The sequence below is a fragment of the Leuresthes tenuis genome, unplaced genomic scaffold (genome assembly GCF_036924035.1).
Source record: "Leuresthes tenuis unplaced genomic scaffold, fLeuTen1.0.hap1 SCAF_12, whole genome shotgun sequence".
Classification (NCBI taxonomy): domain Eukaryota; kingdom Metazoa; phylum Chordata; class Actinopteri; order Atheriniformes; family Atherinopsidae; genus Leuresthes; species Leuresthes tenuis.
Window position 1 is genome coordinate 4,740,092 of NW_027325366.1, and position 25,162 is coordinate 4,765,253.

Here is a 25,162-nt window from a genome sequence, read left to right on the forward strand (position 1 = left end):
GTCTTGATCTCCCCACCTACAACAAAATCAACATCTTTACTAATCTGATACTAGTTGTAAGTGGAGCTTTATGATGCTATAGCAGAATAACAGTCTAAGGCCTCAGCAGCCACAGCGATAGGCCCTTACATGGTTTTTTTTAACATAGCAAAGTTGCATATTCTGCAACGATCACGGTTCATTTCTTAAAGAACACTTCACAGTAGTTTGAAAATGTTAATTCAGTTCTGAGCTTTTCTTCCTGCTGAAGCAAAGCTTTAAATGCTTTAGAAATTCCTCTAAACTCCACATTGCACACTTGTTTCGTCTGAGAATGTGATTACTTGAATGGGATCTTCTGAAAATTTGTTGAGAGGAAGACGATAACGAAGCTGTAATGCAATTTCTCATCAGCAAATTTCATTGTTTTCAAACTATAAAAGAAAAAGAAAGAAATACCTCTTTTTAGACTAGATTAACTAGTTCCAATCCAGCTCTCCAGAAATATTTCACATAGCCAAGGACAAATTAAAATGATAATATCCCTGCACTACTCAAATGCAGACAGGAGAAAGTGCTAGAGCTCTTTGGAGTGCAGTGACTGCAGAGCAAAGCACAGATCAAATGAGCAATGTCACTCATTTTAAATCTATAATAACTTCTGAATAATATGCTCCTCTCAACTTCACTCCGCCTTTTGTCCTGCTCAGCCTCAGTCATAACTTTCAAAAACGTTCAGACTAAAATTTTTCCTTATCATACTGGCCTCTGTAAATAAGAAGCCATCAGTGTGGGCCAGCAGGTGTTAAGCTCCCTTTTTTGAAGATTATGCTACACTTTACAGTAGCCTGGCTCTGACGGTAGGCACTCTCCACTAATCTGCCACTGCAAGCTTTTGATAGCTCCCGTTGTGAGTCTTCATACTGATAAAGACAGAGAGAAAAAGAAAATACAGTCACAGAAATCACACTGACAGAGGAGAATGAAGGGCGAGTTAAGGAATTAGGTGTAGCGGCATTCTAAAAAGAGGCGTTTAAACTGTTCAGCAGCTGACTGAATACTTCAGGCTGAAACTTCACTGAAGGAAATAACTGACCTGAAAACCCTAAATTTATTTCCTATTTTGACAGAAAATAGTGTGCTCACCAGCATCATCAGTTCATAACTGCAAACATATGGACAAAAAAATGCCTGAATCACACGACTTCAGAATACTGACAAGAAGAAAACAAATCCAGAACTATTTCTGCAGCTAAAGAACATACACTAACTCTGTGTGTTCCCTTCGCATGTCTCCCATGATCATAAGAAAGAAAAACTGTTTCCCTGTGTTCTTGTCTGGCATCGGCTTATCACACTCCTGCAACACTTCTGAGGTACTTAACGTGGAGTCCTTCCTCAGTCACGTCTCTCCTCCCTGATACAGAAGAGTCTCTGGGATAAAATCTACACAACATGCTGAGGTAGTCTGAAAGCATTGTAAAAAAATATAGAAATACAGTTAAAATACAAATTATTCCCAACCATCTGCCATGCATCAGTTAAAAAAAAAAAAAAAGGTGCACATTACTAGCCACATCTCATTTCCTTATATGTAGCTTCCATGGAACCAAACCTTCTTGTAAGCTTTTAAAGCAGTTTTGAGCAACAGTTCTTCTGTCCCTCTGAAGTTCCAAAGTTTTTCTTTCTGAACATTGGTGGCTTTTTCATTAACATTCAGTTAAGCCCTAGTACCTGACCATTTTTAAGGAAATATGTGTTTTCATTTCTTAATTCATTTAACACTGACCTCGAAAGCATTGAAGTGTAAAAAGTCAACTAACTCAAGGTATAAACCAGTGTTGTGTGTACACATAACAGACAACGTTGTGAAGAACCAATTCTAAGTCTTTAGGCACTTTGTTACCAACGCCCTGTAAAAAGGACACATTGTTTGTTCCCATTTCTTTAGCTGCATCTAAGAAAATGGCAAAGATAACAGTTTGATGGACATGACATAGCATTTTGTACTAAAATGTAACACAGAAAGAGCTAATAGCTGAAAACTTGGTATATCTCAGCACGCAGTATGTCCTTTTGAGGAAACAAAAGTGTCGGCAAATGCCATCCCAAAAAACTATCTGCAGCAGATGAATAACATCTGCAACTGATGTCCCTAAGAAGTAGAAAAAAATCCAGCAAAGAGGAAAATAAGAGATGTATCTGGACCTGATCCATCGACGGTTCCCGGAAGCCTCATCAGAAATGGTCTCCACGGAAGGGTGGCTGTCAAGAAGCCATTCTTAAGGAAAGGAAACAGGGAGAAAAGGCTGAGCTGTGCCAAATGACACAAGAAGTGGACTGAAAATCAGTGGCAACAGGTCTTATGGAGGGATGAATCCTCCCCAGAGCCCGGACCTCAACATTATTGAAGCAGTGTGGGATCATCTGACAGAGAACGGAACAAAAGGCAGCCCACATCCAAAGAAGAGCTTTGGGATGTCCTTCAAGAAGCCTGGAGAACTATTCCTGAAGACTCCTTAAAGAAATGACAGAAAGCTTGTCTCGGAGGGTTCAGGCTGTGTTGGAGAATAAAGGAGCTCAGACCAGAACTCTGTTTTGATTTCATTTACATTCATGCTTAATCATGTTTTAATACATCACCCTAACCATTTCCCTGAATCAATCAATTCCTTATTCACACAGACTGATGGTGTGAAAAAGTGTGAATTAATATCAGAGATTTATGAAATGCGTATGAAAAGAGCATGAGCTGATTTATTTACAGGACAGAATAGGAAGAAGTTAACAACACAGAGGAAGAGGGGAAATCTATCTGTGTCAGAATCCTCATGGGAAAAGGAGTTTCCTTTACCTCACTTTTCAAACACACACAAGCAGGAATAAAAATGCTGGCATATTCTGTACAAGCTGCCTGCTTAAAGCAACTATATCATCATGGACAACACAAACGTAAGATGTTGGGTGATTCCAGGAAGGTATACCAGGACAAGACAATGCAATACCTATGGAACACAAGCTTTCGCTTTTTTGTCTTTGGTTTAAGTATAGAAGCCCTGGAACATTTTTAACAAGACCACCTGTAGCAGACAGCCCCTCTCTGCTTGAGTTCCAGACCAGGAAGTTGCTGTGTATGGCGATTTATTGATGCAAGATCCCCCTTAGCCAGGACAGGCCACAGAGTACTGCCGTTGGAGAGAGGAGAAGAGGGAAGGGAGGGCAGGGGACAGAAGGGAGGGTCCTCTGGGGATGAGAGTTTTTTTCTGCGTTCAAGCTCTGGTTCCAAGGCCATAAACCCAGTTCCAAAGACGCCAAGTACCATGTCAACAAGGCAGTCTCTGCCACCCAAGTTTAAGACACACAAAGAACTCTTCAGTGCTGTGAAATGGTGGTTTCAGAATAGGAAATGATGATCTGTCATAAGTGGAAAAGGGCTTAGTAATCCTGCACAGACTGGAAGGCGACAAGGAGAAAATAAACCACTAACAGAAAAGAAAAAGTGAGAGCTACATTTCTTATTTCCAAGCTCCCAAAAGCAAAACGTTAGTTGGAAAATTTTGTTTGAACAATATTTCAACAAAATTATACTTTACAGATAATATTTTACAAGAAGTATGTTTACCTGGGGTTATATCCTGCTTATCCACTGGAACAGACTGACAACGACTCAAAGGGCTTCTTCGTTATTGGAAGAAATAACATACTAATATCACAGCGCTGTGATTACAATAACAAATATGGTTGAAGGTTGGAGCCACTTTTTTCCATTGCCTTAACGGTGGAATTCATAGTTATTTTATAAAGTTTAACTAACCAGCACAAACTGATTAGTTAATCTCCAAAGTCAAGACTGAAGCCAATCAAGTTATTTCAGCCACTTTCCAACTTGAAAATGAGAACATTTCTGAGAACTAAGAAGAATCAGAATATGGAGGTGATTAAAACAGGAATGGAAAATATAGCCAACACTAATATTACACTTCTGTAAGATGTAATGGAAAAGAGGATCGTGAGGACAGAAGTCACAGACATTAGAGTGTGCTGGGGTCCACCGCTATGTGACGTCAAACACCCACTCTGATGCAAACGCTCTTGGCTAAGACACAGTTCAAAAGAAAGAAAGGTGATGCCAGTAACCTACATCGTGCCTCACAGGGCCATTAGCTGCACAAGTAAAAAACGGCTGTGACATTAATCTGATGAACGCGACCACGACAACCAAACCATGAAGAGGAGGGAGGATACCACTTGTCCATTTTAGTCTGAGGAAGAGGAAAATTCTGATCTCTGCCATGGTTAAGATCAGGAGAAAGTTAATAAATAGCTGTAATGAGCAGTGATTTTCTTTTCTATGGTTGTCACTGGTCAAGGTGAAGCACTGTACCTTGCAAAGTGTGAATACAGAGACAAACATTGAAACCATGTCCCCTAAAGAGACAATGTGTTGCACACAGAAAGCAGCTAAACTGCCACGTAATTTAAAATACTGTACTGCATTTTTAATGCAAAGGAGGAAGACATATTATACAACAGAGTGCCTTGAGAATACAAATACTGATGGAAACTTTCTATCCAAGAAGCCATTATATTCTGCATGTAAAAGAGTATCCTTATCTGCACCGCTTATGCTTTTCAAAAGAGAGTAGAGGAGAAAATGTAGTTAGCTTGAGTGGCTGAGGTTAAGCAAACATCCCCATCATAAACCCCGGACCAAATGTTAACAGTGTAGACATTTTCATATCAAAGCTAATAAATAACCGCAGAAAACTGAGTTCCTGCTAAATAGAAAATAAATAAATAAAAAAAGGACAGACATCTTACCTTGTCGACTGTGAGAGTTCATTGTTTTGGTTGGGGGTGCAGACTTGACAGCGAAGGAGAGTAGATCCCTGGTGGTGTCAGTGCACCTCTACGCTGGATGTAATGACCATCATGTGCAACCCTGTCCCACCATGGATGGACAGAGGGGGGTTGTTTCTCAGGGCGTCATCCCACCGAGCCGCAGCTGGAGGCCTCTGAAGAGTGTTAGAACCTTTTCTGCCAGAAAATCAGGCTGTGAGAAGACACATGGAAGGGTTTTTATGAATATGGGATATTCCGTACAGAGACTTGAAACTCTATAACAAGTCATTATTCAATGAGTGTAAAGCAAACAAATTATTCTACATCATGAATATACCATTAGAGCGACATTCCTCACTGTGCTGAGATAAACTACCATTCCAGTTCCATTCTGAGCCCTGAGGGAACGGGCAGGAAAATAAATCTGCATGTCAAGATCCTTCCATGACTCCTGTATTTAACCATAAATCTTGTCTACCCGCAACGTTGATCCAACTTAAATCTCCCGCATAAATGTCTTAAGTTTACCAAAAGCAGGCTTTTACAGAAATGTTCTGGTCTCACAGATATGATGCAAGTTGTTTGTGCACACTAGTGGTGAGCTGGGTTGTGGCTACTTCAGGACAAGCAGTCAGTACAAACAACACAAAATCATTCACATGACCCATTTGTCAGTTGAGATTCAGTTTGCTGCTATATTTCAGAATTCAATCAATGATGATCATCATCATCCTGACCTAGACACAATAAAACAGGCCCAAACCATTATACTATCACTGCTTTGTGTCAAAGATGGAGCAAACTTAGGCGGAAAAGTGGCGTTTTTCTTCAACAAAGTGTTAAGGACCAAAAAGTTCTATTTCTAACTAATATTAAAGAGTAGGAGCATCAGAAAGTGCTGGAGGTCACAACTTTATAACCCCAAAAAAAGCCATCAACATCACTTTTGGTAGAGACGTAATTGGACATTGAGCTGGTGAGACAACTTTGACAACAAAGCAGTTGTTGATGCAGAATGGTACGAGAATTTTCTCAGGTGTCTTTGCAGGTATAAGGCAAGCATTAACCACTTGTACTGTGTGTATATTGTAAAACAGACCTTGGTACAATAGGTTTTGTATACATTACAATAATGCGCATCATAATGTACGTGCATGTTGGATATATCATTGTAATAATAAACCTTGTGTGCATTTTACTTTGTGTATCGACTGTGAAAACAAGCTTGCAGCAGAACCTCTGGTGTTCTGTTAGTATCATGCGTGAATCCCTGCGTGTGCAGGGAGGTTCTTCGTTATTCTTTTTAACAGTACTGTGTTGATGGGAACTTTATTTAGAATGCAACAGAAACAAACTACAGATATAATCACATGTACATGTGGACAAAGCCTAAGACTTTGAGAACTTCTGTTCTTTCATAAAACAAGCCATTCATTCCCCTGACTATCAACTCATTAAGAGAAAACATCCCAAGACTAAAAGGTTCACATACTTCTGCTACTCTAATATAGCTTTATGTTCCTTGAACAAATTATGTGTTTTGTTTTTCTATTTTTGCCTTTGAACAATAATCTATTTAATTGTATTTTTTTGATCTAGACAGAAGTTGTATGAAAAATCTGGATATGTTTTAGGTCATACTCAGAGAAATGCAGAGAGTGCTGACAAACCTCCAAGCATTACTGTTTTCATATTAAATTAATGTACTGCTTGGTCTAATAGCTACATCAGCTATCAAAATGCACTAAATTTAAAGAGTTTTAGCACTTTTGTTTTCCACAGCCATGAAACTTACTTTTTACTTCCAAAGCTTGAAAGGTCAGCTTGGGAAATCAGTGCCTAAGGATAAGACTCTTGCCTGAGATAGATCCCTAAATTAAATCCAAACAGAGGCTTCTTGAAGGCTTAGACATCTGTTATTGACTTTCAGTAAATAGCAGAAGAAAGAGATGAAGTAAACTTTTCAATCTGTCTTGTGTATGTTCTACGCAATAAAAACTGCAAGAAGTAAATAAACACTGACACACAGAAACACACACACACACACACACACACACACACAGACAGATGCTTCTGGCTATTCAATCCCTAACAGCAGAAACTACACTCCCAGTTCTCACATCTCACACATGACAATGAGCTAGTTAACAGCCAATCCTGAAGAGGCTGCAGTCAAGCGCATTCGACTGTTCTGCTCTTCATTTCCAAAACAAAACACATGCAATCTTTCGGCTGACCCCCATTACTTTAAATTGTTGAACTAAATCATTACCAAACATAGAAGTGCACAGCAGATGCAAGGCCAAATGCAAACTTCAATGGAGCACATTACTGGAGGCATTCTCTGAGGACTTAATTCACTTATTAAGAATTTGATTGAATAAAAGTCACCTAAGTATATGGAGGCTCAGCTTATAAATTAGTGGGAATTTGTGAAAAGAACACAATTAAGCATTTTGTTGAAAGAACAATCACAATCATCGAGTTTTGAACACTTAAATCTATCATAGAACTCCAGTTATGCTTCTTCAGCTGATGCAATTTCCAGCATGAATTTAAAAAGAGAAATTTGAATGCCGCTTCTCACAGAATCCTTCAGGCCAGAGGCAAGATGAGAGCAGATTCATTTGTCTGATATGGGTGTATATTTCATCACATCTATACCAACAACCCATCTGATGACCAGGAGGTACACTGCGCTGTTTGATGATGGATTTGCTGAGGCAGAAGGTGTCAGAAGTCCTTGGTGTGCCAGCTGGAGGGCAATGATGATATTCTAAGATGAAGCCGCCCATTTTTGTCAAATGAGCTGTCGCCCACTTGAGGATCTAGACTGTGCTTTTGCAGCTTGTTGCACTCTAACAGCCGTGACCTCTGGCTTTTTGGTCCTCGCACAGTCCCTTTCTGCAACACAGAATGTGCAGCTCAAAAGTTACATTTTACTAACCCCATCTCCTTTTTAAAAAAGGTGAAATGATAGCCGTGTAAGTTGTACTCGTCCTTCCACACAATATTCCTTTTTTTAAAAAAAAAAAACCCATCTTACTGCAGATTTTATAACTACACTGTGGCATCATACATTTGGCATCATTTTCACAGACAACTTAGATTAAATGGGATATTCTTTTTTGTCCCTTTTGAGCAGTAAAGTTGGACTCTGGATATGTTTCATTATGCTTGATGGAAAATAGCTCTTATGACCTCTTAATGGGACTTTATTTCCCTAGCACTTTGAGCACTGTCGGGAGTAATCCAACTGGCATAAAAATAACATGTGGTTGGACAGCAAGCAGTAAACAACAATTAAGAAAACTCTTGCATGGCTCATGAAATGAATCACTGAAAGTGCACGTGTGCCATAAAGACTGCCTCAGCCTTGATCGAGTATGAATTATTCAGCTGGTCGAAGGACTGACTTGCTCCTGATTTTTCTTTATTGTTGGCAAAAAGGAGCGATATTGGCTTAGAAAAACTCCATGGATGTAAAAAGGAGTAGCCAAGTGGCAGAAGTGAGTGAGTGTGAACAACGCTGAAAACAGAAAGCGACATGGCATTAAAGGATCTGCAGCAACACAATATTCCCTGCTGCTTGTCGTAGTGAGCACTGTCAGCTATAACCCAACATATCACACGAATCAGCTGTTGTACGTATGGATAGAAGACAACAAACAGGTATCAAGTGGCACAGGGGGATCACTCTTCCTGTGGATACGGAGTTCTGACAGTCAGGGGACAGTTGTGTGCTGAGCATGACCGAGCAGCAGGTCAAACACATGTCAACATGAAAAGTCCAGCTTAACACGTAGTTTAACGCAGATCAACTATCACCAAGAATTACAGTGATCAGTGGTTATCATGATTTGCCAGAAGATATTCTGTTACACTTAACAGTGAACGCAGAGGAGACACTAAAAGTGAAATCCTGACATATTGTTATCATTTTGAAGAGGCATTGGAAGATGTGGAGTGATTTGTTGCCTTCCTCAGTACTAAATGGCTGCTTAAAGTTTATTGTGTGCATGTTTAAAGTTAAATTTGCATTTTCTTTTATCATCTACTATCATACCAAGAAAACCACCATCATGAACTCTTTCAATGTCCACACCATCTACCACTACATGTCATTTAGTACTCAATTTACAATTAACAAACAACATCTTTCTAATTTTATGATAGTTTTTGTTAAACTACCTTTTTAATTTGCACATTTTTGAAGTAGCAATGCCTCATAACCCCTTTAAATGTCATCCAGATAGTACGAATTGAATATTTTGGTACCTTACAGATTTCACTTATATAAAGAACAAATTGTTTTGGATCCAATACTGACTCCTGAGGGTCATCACAAGCAATGAGAAAGCATGGCCACAAATACTCTTTGTTTTCTGTCTTCTTAGTAACTTCTCATCCAGTGCAATACTACCTGACCCCTGATGTTCCAGTTTATTGAATTATATGTCATGATTAATAGCTTCAAAAGCCTTTTAATAAAAAGGTCAATGAAGACTCTAACTGCATACTGTTTGTGATCAATAGCATTTATAACTTTCTCAACTGAATCCATTAATATCTCTGATGTTGAGCCGTTAGATCTGAATACCTATCAATTGTCAAAAAGTAATATATGTTGATCTAAGAATTTGTCTAATGTGTTATTGAACAGTTTTTCTTGAATTTCAGAGAACTGAGACACGGTGCAGCTGGACGCCACGATCTGAAGTGGTGTCTGTGCCCCGTTTCGTACAACAGCACGGCTTGATTTTCATTTTGTTCAGAAATGTATCACACAACCGTGTATCACACACGGTTGAGCTTTTTTGTTTGTTTCCTGGAGCATTGAACACTTGGACACTTTTTAAAATCACACAATGATGTAAATATTCTTAAAAATGTATTGCATGCATTGTCAACATAAAATTTCCTGGTTTTGGGTTAGTAAGTCATTCCTTAATGTTGTATTGGTCTGCATTCGCTGCCGAACTCTCGCTCCAGGTTCTGCTTATGTTTCAACTGTGCCTCCTTGTCGCCCATCTTGCTCTGGCGGTCTGAATAGAGCCCTCACCTTCAATATTACTGGTGGTTTGCAGATAAGCATAACTGGAAGTGGATGCAACCACACACAGGCTGATGGAAGAGTCCATTTCAGCTGGCTCAATGATTCACCTGCTAAGGATTTGAATGCACAATTATCGAGCCATTTCACGGTGTTTGAATCACAAAGTATTTTACAAGCACATATGGAAAAACTTTATTAATACAAGCAGTGAACAATATAAATTGCCTTTGGATTTAATGCTTTCTGGGAACACAGACAAATGTCCTTGATATGAAAAGTCTCTCTTTCTTTTCATAGATTTGGACTTGCCAGTGTCTTAAGTCACAGCTGATTGCTTGAACTCGTTGCATCACAAAGTTAAATAAGAATGAAAACATCCAACGTGGTTCCACAATTTATCTGTACTGCCAGTTGGAAGACTTTATATACCACATGCATCTTAGCCCATCTACTTTGTCCTTTCCGTTAAGTTTGTTAAATCCTAAAGTGTGTAAGATTTCCACTCTAATGACATTAGTTATTCTGAAAATCCCTCGCTGCTGATATCTGACTTCAACTGCCATGTAGCCTGACATTGCACTGTTTTTAGTATCATTCCACATACAATTTAGAGGAAGACAGCAATGTAATCTTATGACTGTTGACAGAAACTACAACTGTTTACAAAAACTGCAGTTTTTCCCACAGGAAAATCACCAATTAAAGAAGGGAGACTATAATTCTGTGCATCATAATGCATTTTATCATTTAGAATTTTCCACACTTCTACCAGCTAAATGCCTTTCTCTGCAACCTAATGTAGAGGCAGTAGTGAAGCTTAAATATCATCTATTAACAGCAAAAAAGCTGTAAAGAGATGTGGGCTATAAGCAACATATGCATAGAAACTGTTGATTTCTCTAGAAAAGAACATTAAACATCTCCTAATTGATAAGTTATGAATTAAACTTCCTGAGAAGTTTCATCTCTATAATGAAAGTCAACTTTCCCTTCACAGAGTCCATGGGCTCTGTGAATGATGATCTCTGAGTATTATGAAAAACAAATGTTAATGCCCATGTCTGATGAGGTTCATGGACAAACCTCCCATTCAGTTGCCCTGGTAACGAAACTATTCTGAGTCAAAGAAAAATCAAGAGGTGGCGTCTTTCCATAAAGTCAAGCCAAGCACTTTGAACAATACGAGAGAAGCCTACTCCACTTCCCCTTCTTTATTACTCACACTCTTTTGAAATGGACTTTTTAACCTTTGAATCTTCCCAGCCTTCTTAAAGCCCCAGCCAACTTTCAACTTTCAATATTCCAGTTTTTAAGCATCATTTCCAAATATGTCCCCTTTCTTTGGAATAAGTGTCCATAAGCTTCTCTGCAACTACATGAAAAGCAACTTTTAACATAAGCATTCAACTTTCCCTTTAAAATCAGTCAAAATCCATTCTGATCATCCTGTTTGACTAAACAGTTAACCAACAACAGCGACTGAAATCAGACTGAAGCTGCTAAAGTTCCATAATAAATGGGCATGTGCAGGGATCAGATAGAAGGGATTTTTTTAAAAGTTAAAGTTAAATTCTCTAGTGATGCTTTAATGAGAAAAGCTAGAGAATTTTTCTGACAGCAGCTTTAGAGCACTTTATTGGCAACTTTTTGCCAGGTATTCTAGAGTCAACACCCTGCATTGAGTATAGTAAGAAAAGGATTAAAAAGGTATGACTGCTAGCACCAAACACTGCACATACATTAAGAGAACCATGCACGCCCAAGTAAAAATGTCTGCCCCATTTTCCTAAAGACCTACGCTGTGTTCAAAGTTAGAACCAGGTTCTGGCACAGCACAAACCATTTCAAATGGATTTATTACCAGTGACATGAGGCACAACAGGGTGCTGAACATGAGAAAATGATTCAACTCATGGTGTGAACACAGTGATCTACCATTCATCCCACTTCAACTCACTGGCGCTTTCTCTATAGTTACAAGCCAACGAGTCTCTATTCCTGCTTTGAATATTCCTTCTCTGCGTGCGTGTATTGCATCGCTTGTGGAAATCAGACTTTTTGTCTTTTACTAACTTGCATAACAGTAATGCCAAAGAAAAAGTAAAAAGATAAATAAATAAATAAATAAATAACCTGTATGACTTAGTCATGCTTTCTTAATCCAAGGAAACAAAGAAAGAAAGAAAAAGGTTCTGTTAATATAGTTGGTTGGTTTAGATGACTGTCAGCAGTAACAAATCCCATCAACTATCATTCAAACTGTATCACAGTCTACTAAAACACTGTAATCAAGGTAAAGACAAATCCATGGAAAGAGAATCACAACAGACAACGAAGATAGTAGAATATCCTGGATGGTGATGCAAAGACCCTGCCAATTATTTACAAATTTCTGCTGGGTGACAGGGTCCTGCCACCCTATTTGCCCCACAGCACAGCAGTGGCACTGACAGAACCCATTAGAAACTATTCGTGTGATAACATTAACAAACTGTCCACAAACAAGCAAGTGTCCCCAGTCCCAGCTTGTGCTGAACAACAGGAAGAAGCTGGACCAAACACAGTGGAAACTACCTAAATGAGCTTATTAATTAGATTACGATGGGCAAAACATTGGAAAAGCAAAAGAAAAGAAGATCAACAAACTTTGAGAAAATGGTGATATATCTTCCACAAGTATGTGGTACAGTCCAGCTGGGCTTGTGTGCCAAATGTTGTCATCTGAAGGTAGCACAAGGCTCCTGGGGATGACCATGTACCCAGAAATATATTGTGAATAATCTCTTTCTATGCATGTACAGGATCATTTTCCCAATTTTCTCTCTAACAATAATCAAGAGCATATTCAAACTTTTATTTTAATCCAGCCAATTCTTTTTAAAAACTTTTACATTCTCTTTTAAAGGAACAGTGTGTAATATTTATGGTGATTTATTAACAGAAATGGAATATAATACATACATAACTTAGTGCTTATTAGTGCTATATAGCCACACTATGAAACGAGTTGTTCCATTTTTATTACTTTAGATTTCACCTTTTTATTTACATATAATCGCGGTCTGCTCTACACAAAGGCTTACCCGGAAAGACACCACTTGCGTCGCCACATTGATTACAGTGGCCTAGAAGGGACAAAGGCTGACGCAAGCGCGATTCGCAGCTACTTTGCAGACGAAGAAGCCGGATGTGACGTTGTAGAAGAAGAGGAAGAAGAAGACGAGGAAGCGGCCGGAATATATTTTGGAAGTTTTTAATTTTGGGAAGTTATCTGAATAGACATGGCGGACCACACTTATTGTTCTGTAAAACAAACCTCTGAAGACCACGAGTCGTAATCAAAGAAACGAGAACACGACGAGTCCAAAAGGATTAGAGACAGAAGAAGGGGTAAAACGCGAGTAAATGTCGACGTTGCCTTTCCTAAATGGAGGTCGCTGATGGGGGAGAAAGGCTTTAAAAGTGACAGCGAAGTTGCCTCTTTTCTGCTGGAAAGGTAATTCAGCTCAGTGTTACTAATGTAAATAATACATGTTGGCTGTAGCCTGTGCATGTTATGGAGATCAGCTGATCTGATAAAACAAACTGTTGATTCACGTGAGTTTATGCACCAAAACTACTAAAAACTACTCGACGTCATGTTACGGAGATCATTTTCAATCAGCGGCTGTGTTCATCCTGCCTCTCCCTCGCCTCGCCTCGCCTCGCCCTGCCTGCTCCAGCAGCTCTGCCTTCTCGTCCTCTCCCTCTCTCCCTTACCTTTCACTCGATGGAGAAGACATCGTGACACATTTGAGTGATGGATGTGTTGGGTAGTGTGTGCGTCAGGCCACCGTAGTTTCTCTGAAGTGTTGTGTTCAACGCACAATCGGAAATGACAGAATCTGACGAAAAGCAGATCTTACACACTGATCCTTTAAAACACATTAGGTTAAAGTGTCTTCTCCCTCGATCACTAGTTTCCTTCATCAACCAAGTGTTTCTGCACATCTAGTCTTATAATTCAACTGTGCTCAAAATAAAAATTGATAACTGGTTAAACAGTCTTCTTTTGTTTTCACACAGATAAATCTTAAAATAAGTTTCTCCATGTTACTGCAGACGGAGTCATTGTGCTAAAGTCCAACACAAAATAGATTAACTGGTTTTGGTTCAGTTCGCTATAACCGATTCCAGAATTGTGGTACAATATGTGGTTAATGCATGTAAAAGCAACGTCTATAATCCGATCATAGGTTGGTACCCCGGTTTCATATTAATTTCCTTTCCATCTTCACTGTCAAATAAGACAAAAAATGGCAGAAAATGGGTTTGCAAAAATCACACTTTCCCCAGAATATCACTTTAACCCTTTTAAAATGTCTGTTAAAATACACACAGTAAGCAATGTGAGCGCTGTTCTCTTAAAAAGCATTTCATATTGCACTAATCACTATAGCTGTAAAAGTGGACAAATGAAAGAAGACACAATAACATTTTTGGACTTCTAACAAATATAGTGCTGTTTGTGTCATTTATCATTTATAAAAGAAATCCTGGATGAATTTGTCTTTAGAAAAAAATTTGTGAATAAAAACAGAAAGACAAGCTGAGATCAATGAGAATTTTAAGTGATCCGAGATATACCCCATCCAATTCTTTAAAGTGCAATTAATCTGATTATTATTATGTGGATTGGAAATATCAAGTTAGATATATCTGCTGTCCCAAGTTCAGATGCTCTCTAATTTAAAAAAAAAAAAGGTCTGTAAACATGGCTTCCCAGTGAAAATGTCTAGCTGTACATATAGGAAAAAAAAAAAGAAATTTAAACATTTTTCAACTTGTATAAAAATCTAACTTTTATACAACAAGAAAAAAATCTCAACATTCCTTACAAATTGTTATTTTTGCCACTAAATTAACTAGTTTGGAAATTGGTAGATTTCTCAAACATATATTGCAAAACTAAGTCACCTTTAAACTAAAAACAAGTACTTTAAAAATCAAATAGGAAGCACATGAATTGATTAAAAAATGCAAACTTATAGATAGACACTATATGTTGAATGGAAATGTTTTTTTAGTATGTTTCCATCTAACTAGGAGGGGGGGGGGGTCTTAGGCAACAACTTAGAGCAGTTTTGATGTCTTCATCTGAAATGATAACTTTAAGGGGGCCCCTGCATATTCATTTTACTTTCTATGTCAATCTAGTTTTAGATTAGAAGTCAACCACAACCAATGGAATTTCTTGCCATCTTTACTAGTCAAACACAAAGGCACGTCACAGTTTTGCATGGAGGCTCAAAGCATGAACTCAAGCTAGCGTCAGTGCGCAATGCAAACATTTTCAGTTCGGTCTTTAAACATTACATCACCAGAGTAGCATTCTTTACAACCAGAAAATCCCAAACACATAATGTACATCAATTTCAAATGTAATCGTTATATCAAATGACTGAACAGACATAACCTTCTATGTAGTTTATTTTTATATAGCTTGTTAGATCTTCATTTGTAAGTTGCTTTGGATAAAAGCGTGTGCTAAATGCATTAACAAACTGTAGTGATGAAGCCACATGTCAGTTTTCTCCATCGGTCTGTGCATTTTCTCAGAGTGGTTGCAGGTGACCTTGAAAGGCCTCCTAAACTGCAGCACTGACACAATATTTTCACACACATCAGCATCCATTTATCTTTTCATTCAGTTTTTTCTCTTTTCCATTTTTTTTTTCTTTGCTATTTCTTGTTTGCATTTTCTTTACACCCCCATAAATTTGAAGACCATTCTAAGTTTGAGCAGATATTGGAAACCTGACATAACTTATCTTTAAAAGAAATTCAACTAAGAATGTTTTAATCCTAAAATATCAGCATGATATTGTTGTTGGTTCTAACATGGCATCATAAACGCATTTGACTTAAGATAACTGCTGCTCTGTCTGAAGCTGTTTTTTAATTAAACCAAAGTCAGCTTCCAATAACGTTGGAGGGTAGTATCAGCCATCATTGCTCAAAATACCATCCAAACCTTTGTTTTGGCAAAAGTGCAAATCTGAAACATGAGGATGTTACTTAAGTTGATGGAAGGTGTTTCAACCACAAATGGATTTTCTTAAAGGGATAAATTTCCTGAAAAAAAAACTGTCTCAATTACATTTATGACTCAATTTTGTTACTTAACTGTGAAGTTAAAACTAAAATTAGTAACTTTTTAAACATACTGTTGGGTAGAGTGGCGTGCTTCACTAGCCAAGCCACTAACACTGTTTTGCCTCCAATTACAACCTCTCGTAGCGACTCAGGGGTGTATCAGTAGCAGACCAGCTTCAACCCTTCATGCTGCCTCTGTACTTTCACATATGACATCAGTGTGCAATGAAGGCACATCATTCCTGGCTTAAAAGGTATGTGTACAATGGTGTAAAAAAAGACAGGTATTGATATTTGTCACTCCATAATCATTAGCCTGTTTGCAGTAGAGCTGTAAGATACATTGCAAATTCTATAAATAGCATAGCCTCAAGACAGGAAACATGAAGAGATTTACACATTAGTTACAAAAGAACTCCTGGAATGAACACTGCAGACCGCAGTCATGTGAACACTTCCTCTGTGCGATGGATACAGCAAGATCACCACAAAGGAAAAAACTAAACTGTTTCACTAACACCAGTTATTGTAGATTCAATGTCTCTTCTGTCTATATAGCATTATTATCTAATGAACCCTTGACAAAGCAGGCCTTCATCGCCTAGGTCTCTGAAATAAATTATTCCATACGACTAATAATTCTGTCACGCCTGCTGAGGAAACGTGACGACCTGCCAGCCTGATCCTCATCACCTTAATACCCAGCTGCTGGTACATAAGGATGAACACTTCCTCCTACACGGCGCCAGATTGTTGTGCAGCCAACTGTGGCAACGCACACAGGCCAGGTTTGTCAGCTCCCTTGTCTGTTCGACCCAGCATTGAAACCTGTTTGTCCTCTCACCCACAGTCTCCAACCTCTCCTAGTAGCACCCCGGATTGCCTGGACCCTTTCCCTTGTCTGTCTGACCTGGATTGCCTGGAATCCCTTTTGTTCGGAAAACATAATAAAAGGTAATCTGTTTATTCTACTGCTCAGTCTCAGAGTCCATCCCTGCCTGAACTGTGAAAAATTGCAGCTTGGCACCACTCCAAGGTCTTAAAATAAGTGCTTACACTTTTTGAGACAACAAAACCCACAATTTGCTGCTTCAGTTTTTTCCCCCCTACATATCAAAACTCAAAAGGATAATTCAATCATTTCTCATACTGTAATGAAAAGCCACTCATATCATCATCCAACAACTAAATATGACCAGATGATGCCTCTGTAGAGTTCCAGGCCTGTTTGAAGTGATGGATAATCACAGGTGATAAGACCTCAAATACATTTCCTGCTTTATTCAAACCTTCTCAATCTCAAATATATAGCAGGAGTGCAGAATGTAAATGAAAAACTGCAATCACTGTTGAGACAAACACAATACATCAAACGCTGAAACTAAGACTTGTTAATGTTCCCTTTTAAAAAGATATATCGTATTTTGCGCACTATAAGGCTCACCTGATTATAAAGCGCACCCTCAATTATGGGGTCCATTTCTGTACTGAACCCATACATAAGGCACACCTGATTATAAGGCGTACGTATTACATAATGTTCTCTGATTGGTTTATTGCTGCCAGCACACGTAGTGCATGTATTACATCTCTGTGTCAGCGGGAAAAGGTCACAGTCAAGAACGACATCGGTCGTTTTTACACTTATAAACTTATAAACTGCACATCGGCCTGCATCACCCATCTCAGACTGGGACATGGGAAAAAGCATTAATGATGACACGATTCAATCGCCAAGTACGAGCTCGATACAATCTTTGCCCCATTCAGAGTGAATGGCAGGGATCTGCCTGACCCAGTTGACATTCAATGCACGAGAGCGAAGAGGCGCCGCAAAAGTGAACGTGGCGGTGAGCGGCACGAAGGGAGTGATGCGGAGGGGGATTAATGCCTCGATGAATGCTCGGCGCTCCCCGCGGTAAATTCAAAATGGCGGTATCAGTGACAGATTTTGGAATCCGGTGCACACATAAAGCGCACTGGATTATATGGCGCACAGCCGATTTTTGTGAAAATTTAAGGCTTTTAGGTGCACCTTATGGTGCGGAAAATACAGTATTCCCAAAATGCCATGTTTAATACTCTCAAAAATCACTCTTCTTTTAAACAACACTCTGTATGATCACAAGAACTGAGGAGACCAATTGCTACGCTAGGATTTCAGCTACTCAACATTTGAAACAATTCCTTTCAAAAAGCCCCAAATGCTTTGTGTAGGAGACCTGACAGAGCTGCAGACAAGCCAATTTAACAACTGGCCATTTCATTACACTTTACACTGTGTAAATTAGGGCTCCAATGACTACAAGTCTGTAAGACCACAGTACTAACAGGCAACATTAGATACCAAGCACTCTTCCTCTAACAGTCATCAAAATAAATGTTTAAAACAATAAAAATTATAGCACTAAGCCTTTACATTGGACATTCTGCAATGCTTGTTTGCTGAACCCAGGATATACCATGCCAAAGATATCCCTGACCTGGTCTGTCATCAACAGTGCACAGCAGAGGTGGACGTTATTGGCCTCCTGACTCCACCCACCCACCCATCCATCCATCCATCCTCGATGCTCTCCCCATGCTTAAAAGTGGAGTCTCCCAAGGCTCGGGGCTGTCTGCCCCTACCAACGCCTCTCATCATTTCCCCCCACTATCAGACCAGGCTTTTGAACACAGGCTTACCCCATTGAAACTACTCTCTGAGGCATCACTATCTACCAGACAACCACACTCTCGACAGCCTGCTCTAAAGACTCAAGGAACCACCATTGGGGTGAATATAAAAACCAGGTATGAGGGCCAAACCCTTGACTTCTGGTCTCAGACTGTCCCTCAGAGCCTCAAGCTAGATTTATACTCTTCCAGAACATCGACGATGTAGACGTGATGTTTTCATTGAGCATTCGAAGTTCTGCGTCGAGGGAACACGTTGCTCTGCAATGCCGGTAGGTGTGTGTTTGTGTGCTTTCAGGGGTTATAGCCGAATCCTTGCTTTTTCTTCCGGTCACAGTTAACAACAGTAAACAATGGCAACCGAGGTGGAGCAGCTGTGTTTGCAGTTGGAGCTCAATATTGAAGAACAAATGCTTATATTGCAAATGTTGAAGTGCAGGCGACAGAGAAGACATTCGCCGGGGTGTTCTGTACAACCGGCCGAGGCTGAACGGGTGAATTTACAACACTGGTAGTGAATTCACTGGTGTGAATTTACAACCTGGATGAAGACAAATGTTATGTAGGAAAAAACGTTGCCCTTTGGAGGAAAAACAAAAGTGCTATAATACTGCATATCTGCAATATGGAGTCACACAGCTGAGTAAATTTCCTCAACAGCTCTAGTTGTAATGCATGCACAAAGTGCTGTGGCAAGATGTCCTGAAAATCTCGTTCAGCATTAATGACGTCCTAACAGAAGTACAGATTACCCATGAATGCATCCTTTTGCCATCAGAGATGCTGGCTTGTGAGCGGTGCACTGATAATAGATCAGACGGTCCTTCTTCTCTTCAGTCTCGTGGACATGGTGTTCATGATTTTCACAAGAGCAGAACATTTTGATCTATCAGACCTCGGGAAAGTTTTCCACTTCACAGATCTTAAAGGAGTTCTCTCTTGTGGCGGAGTTTCAACTTGCATTTGGGGATGCCCAGACTAACTGTGTTCTCTTGCAATGGTTTTCATTAGAGCCCCTGAGGCGATAATCTCTACAGATCCATGTATCTTTTTATTGCGTGCTGATAACAATCATTTTTCATTCAAGACAAATTTCTTAGGATATTTCCAGGGTACTTTCCTCTTCACATATACACACACATACATCAATATATATACACATACCTGTGAAGCTCTAGTGAACTCCATGCCCAAGAGAGTTAAGGCAGTGCTGGAAAATAATGGTTGCCACACAAAATATTGACACTTTGGGCACAATGTGGACATTTTCACTTTGGGGTGTACTCACTTTTGTTGCCAGTGGTTTAGACATTAATGGCTGTGTGTTCAATTAGTTTGAGGGGACAGTAAATTTGCACAAATTGTTATACAAGCTGTACACTGACTACTTTACATTGCACCAAAGTATCATATCTTCAGTGTTGTCCCATGAAAAGATATGAAATATTTACAAAAATGTGAGGGGTGTACTCACTTTTGTGAGATACTGTACATACATACACACAATTTCATATATAAATATATGTGTGTGCGTATAGTGTAATCTGCCATATGAGCCTGCCATTAAGTATCGTCTATGACAACATTTTATTTTTATTTTTTTCTAAAAGAAAAAAACACACAGCCTTGCACATGGTTATTAATACCTCTGTTTTTACTCCTTAATGTTCTTTCTGGGATTCTCTTTTCACAGCTTCTTTAATGTCACTTGAATTCCTTTTACAATATTTTGTTTCCCTAGTTTAATCTTTTCTGAAATATGCTGCAGAGATAACATAAAATGTATGTTATTTTCTTTTAAATAACGATTAAATAGCTAAGTTAAATAATTCAGTATGTTATCCTATTTTTTGATCAAATACATAATTTCCAATGATTTCACTCGGGTTTTATATAATCTACCCAAACCTTTTTTTTTTTAATAGCGACCTGTGTCACATCTGCTCTTAGCAGAAGAAAACTCAAACACTTTCTGACGGGCTGCTCTGACCTTGTTCCTTTGGGGCCTTGACTTTACAGCATACGCCTGGAGTCGCTTCCAGCTTGTAATGCTGAGGGAATACTTTCCACAAGTTATAGATTTACGGAGTCTACACCGAGCAGAGACCCTTCCCTGCCGCTGCTCCCCTGTGCTTACAAGTTTCCACCCAAAGCTGTGGACGAGCAGCCCCGCTCAGACCTCCCTCCAACAAATCACTTTCTCCTCACACAAATATTCCACAAGAACGCACGTGCGGTCTGCGTTTATTGAACAGAGGTGTGTGAAGAAAAATCTTCACAGCTTCTGTAAACGTGTGGCGTAGTTTACGAGTGTTACAGGGTGGCAGAATTCCCGGCAACCTTTCACACTTGTAAGGGGAACAGTGCAGTGACGTGGGGCGTTGTAATGCAACACAACTCACGACAGGGAACCGACAACTGAAAAATAAAAGTATAGTTCGTTCACTGTCCATGAAATAGATTTTCTTCAACGTTTCTGATTGGGTTAACACGATATAGCTAACTGTGGTTTTAAAAGTTTAACAATGTTGTCAGACATGTAGAAACTTCAAACTGGTAACAACGTCTGTATTGCGCAACACTTGAATCTTCCTTCTGCTCTATAAAAAGTACCACACAAACTTTGAAGACGCCAAGTAAGCCAGCGAATAGGAACTCAGTTGAATTCCGATGACAGAAAGCGCAACAAGCTCCAGAATGAACACAGAGAGCACTGCTTTAGAAAGGTAGAGAAACAAAGACACAACCTGAGGTGGGTACGCACGGGCGCGAATGCTGCTTTTCTTCAACTCTCCTAAAGCATCCACGGTGCGGGGTTTTAGGACCCGTTGGAACTGTATAACAATCATTCAGCCAGTACTCCGCCATACTGATTTAATCACGTGCCGAACCTCCTCTATTTCCGCAGGAGGCGGGGTCTGCAGGCCAGGGTGATCGACAGCTGAGAGAAAGTTCAGACGATATCAACACGAAGACTGAAATCAGTCATTCTGACGTCGATGCTATTTAAAAAGTCAACAGGTAACACGCTGTTGTAACCATTTGAGTTATCTTCCTCCACACTAGAAGCTGCATGTGGTGGAGTTGTTCAGATGACAAATTAAAACTGTACAAAATGTATCCAACTTAACTTTGCATCTGCTGTTATGGCAGAATATAAAGGTCATAAAGAGTCAAATCTTCAGTTTAAGAGAAAAGTTAAAACAATAAAAAACAATAATTTTGTCCAACTTCTTTACAATGGTGCTTCAGTTACTTGAGTTTTGCAGGCTTTTGTTTATACATGCCTTTCTTAAGATCATTTCAGTATTTCAATCAGGTTGAGGTCTGGACAGAACAACACTTCTTTTCTTTTTCAAACGTTGTAGATCTGCTGCTGTGTTTTGGATCTTTGTGCTGTTGATGACCCAGTTTCAGCAACGATTTAGCTGTGGGACAGATGGCCTCACATTTGACTCTAGAATACTTCAGTGCACAGAGGAGTTCATGGTGGATAACAATGACTGCAAGGTGCCCAGGTCCTGTGGCTGCAGAACAAGCCCAGACCATCAGCCCTCCACCACCGTGCTTGACAGTTGGTATGAGGTGTTTGTGCTGATATGCTGCGTTTGGTTTTCTGTTAATATGGTGCTGTGCATTATGGTCAGATATCTCCACTTTGTTCTCATGTTCTCAATAGATATTTCTCCAGAAGGCTTGTTTGTTCAGATGCAACTTTACAAACATAAGCCGTGCAATCGTGTTCTTTTTACAGAGAAAAAGCTCTTTCTGATTACACTCTCATGAACTTCAACATTTAACATACTAACGAAGTCTGAGATTAAGCTCTATGATTTTTTGTTTTTCAGTTTCTCCATGTATTCCATGGTGTTACTAAAGGATGAACTGGCTGGGGCATCCACTTTTGCGAAGATTTGTAACTTTTTTGAGTGTTTTCCATTTGTGAATAATATTTCTCACTTTAGAATGATGTGGCCCATATAGTTTGGAAATGGCATTATAACCCCTCCCAGATTGATGTTGAGCAAAAATAGCTTCCCTAAGATCAATGCTGTCTTTCCCCCATGGCATTGTGTTAACACACACTTGAATGCTCAAGACCAGCAAACTGCTACCTGTCCTCTGACTTTTTCATTTTTTGCTTAGTTATTGCTAAATTAATAATGATGTGGTATAATAGGGCATACATTGTTAATCTCAGGGTGATTTGACCTTATTTTAACACCTGGCAAAGGCCAGATAATTATTTATGGGTCCCGATACAGAAAACTTTAGAATTGAAACAGGGTGTACTTTCTTTTTTCCACGATTATACAGTGTAAATTAACTGTCCTCCCTACCACGTTTCCATTAGTAATTCACAATGTTCACCACACCCACACTGACAGTGTACTATTTGTGTAATTGTGCAAACTCAGTCAGCCTAACCTTCTTCCTTTTCAGTTTGTGGTTTCCAAGGTAATATTTGCCTGGATGATGTTTCAAAACCATGGACAACATGTGTTAACTTGTCATTTCATTTTCGGATTTAATACTAGGTGGAGAGAAAAAAACGGTTGATTTTCCATTTGAGAAAAGAAAGTCTTGTGTTCATTATGTAGTTTTGCATCACGATTGGTTGAAAATATTATAATCATCCCTGTGGAAGGAATCTTCCCACTGGAAGCATGATATCCTTTAAAAAAAACAAAGCTGCAGAAAGATTTTAGGAAAAAATTAATGCAATAATTATACTTCCATATTTGTCAGTGAATTAATCCTAACTTTTACACTTACACTTGCACTTTTACATGTGGAGTGAGAACATTGTGGATGGTTTAAAATGTAAATTGCCTCCTGCCCAATGGCAGCTGGGATATGCTTCAGTCCCCTTGCGACCCTAAATTAGATTAAGGATAGAAAATGGATGAAAAGATGGAGGTTTGAGATGTGGATAAATAAATTACTTTCAAGCACTTTCATCCAGATTACTGGTATTTGAGATCCATGTGTGATAGTTATTGTAGGACTAACCGAGCTAAAGAATATTTGACATATAATTTGACACAAACAATGACACATTTAATTATACAAACTAAATTAATTATACCCCAAAAAATTAAAATTTTATGTTGCTCAGAAGAGGAATCAGGGTTTCTTGGCTTAAAACCTTTTACCTGTGTCACAAGACTATTTGGTCAGGTTTAAGTTAACAGTTTTACCTACAAGCTAAGCAGTAAACATCTCCTCAGTTTTCTGGGTTTGTTTTCTGGGCTTGTCAAGCTATGCATCACAAACAATATCAGCTGAGAAGAATTAGCTTATTATAGCCTTTAGTTGAGGTCTATAATAATAAAAAAAGAGAAAAATACCCTTAGCATTGAAAAGGGATTCTGTTGTGTCTGTGACAAGCTAGGGATAAGTTGCAAATATAAATATTGTGTATAGAAGTAAACAGAATGTAAAGGTGTGGAACTATGATTTAATGTATCTTTAGATGGAAATCTAACCTTAATCTCAACCCTCTTTCACATACTGGTTGCACTTTATAGGCAACAAAAGAAAAGTTTCCTTTTTAACCTCCTCGTAATTCACACATGCCAAACAGAGGAAGCTTGCCCTGCATCACATCAAGCATGTGTTGTTTGCCCTCGTGTAATCAGCTGAGTCATGACAGCACTGCAGTGGCAAGTTCTGTAATGCCAGTTTAACGCACACACGAGCAGGCCCATTTCATCTCTGTTACTACTTGCTGGCTCAGCGGAGGTTCAACATCAACTCCTGTTCTACTATGGGGCGCCAAATGTAAAATTTGAGTGAAGACGTTATAGTTTACAAATGATTATTTAACTCAATTTCCTTATTTTTAGCATAGTATATATCTAAATGTTAAATCTAATATTATATATACATCTAAATGTTAAATCTAAATCTTATTTCTAAATGCAAATTGACCTTACTCCCTGCCATATCCTCGTTAGATTTTGCTTTTAGATTTAACATTTAGGTTTAGATATAATATAAGATTTAACATTTAGATGTACTCTTTAAATTTTACCTGCTCTATACATGTTTACAAGTACGTTTACAGTGTTATTTTAGGTTCATTTTAATATGAGGAAATTGAGATAAATATTCAAAATTTGTAAACCATAACTTCTTAAATCAATTTTTACATTTGGTACCCATATTTTACCACTGTACTTTCACACAGGACTGATGCGCTTTGAAGGTGCAACAGTCCAGGCATAGTAGATGTGAAAAAGGGCTCACAGACAATGGCTTTTACGTTTGTACCATTGCTGATAACAATTGTGCTTGGAAAGAAAATTAAGTCACTTTACTCAAGCTCTCCAGTTTACATCAAACAAGTGGGTTTTATTTTCTGTGGTTTTCTAAATTTTCAAACATTTTTTAAATTATAGTAATCAATAGGCAGTAACTAGGCCCCTGAAGAAAGTGTGAAAACAACTTTAAATAGGTTAATGAAATAAA

At 38.8% G+C, this 25,162-nt stretch overlaps 1 protein-coding gene across 2 annotated transcripts in view; it reads right to left on the minus strand.

Moving 5' to 3' along the window:
* The window catches only part of hdac4 (histone deacetylase 4), a 128,783-nt gene extending 107,223 nt beyond the window's left edge, over positions 1 to 21,560 (minus strand). For both annotated transcript variants that reach the window (XM_072397852.1, XM_072397850.1), the window contains exons 1-2: positions 21,436 to 21,560; positions 4,801 to 5,032 (exon numbers count right to left, since the gene is read on the minus strand). In XM_072397852.1, coding sequence (XP_072253953.1) covers positions 4,801 to 4,822 — 22 coding nt within the window. In that variant the 5' untranslated portion in view covers positions 4,823 to 5,032; positions 21,436 to 21,560. The remainder of the gene's footprint in view (positions 1 to 4,800; positions 5,033 to 21,435) is intronic.
* Between the last annotated feature and the right edge of the window lie 3,602 nt (positions 21,561 to 25,162).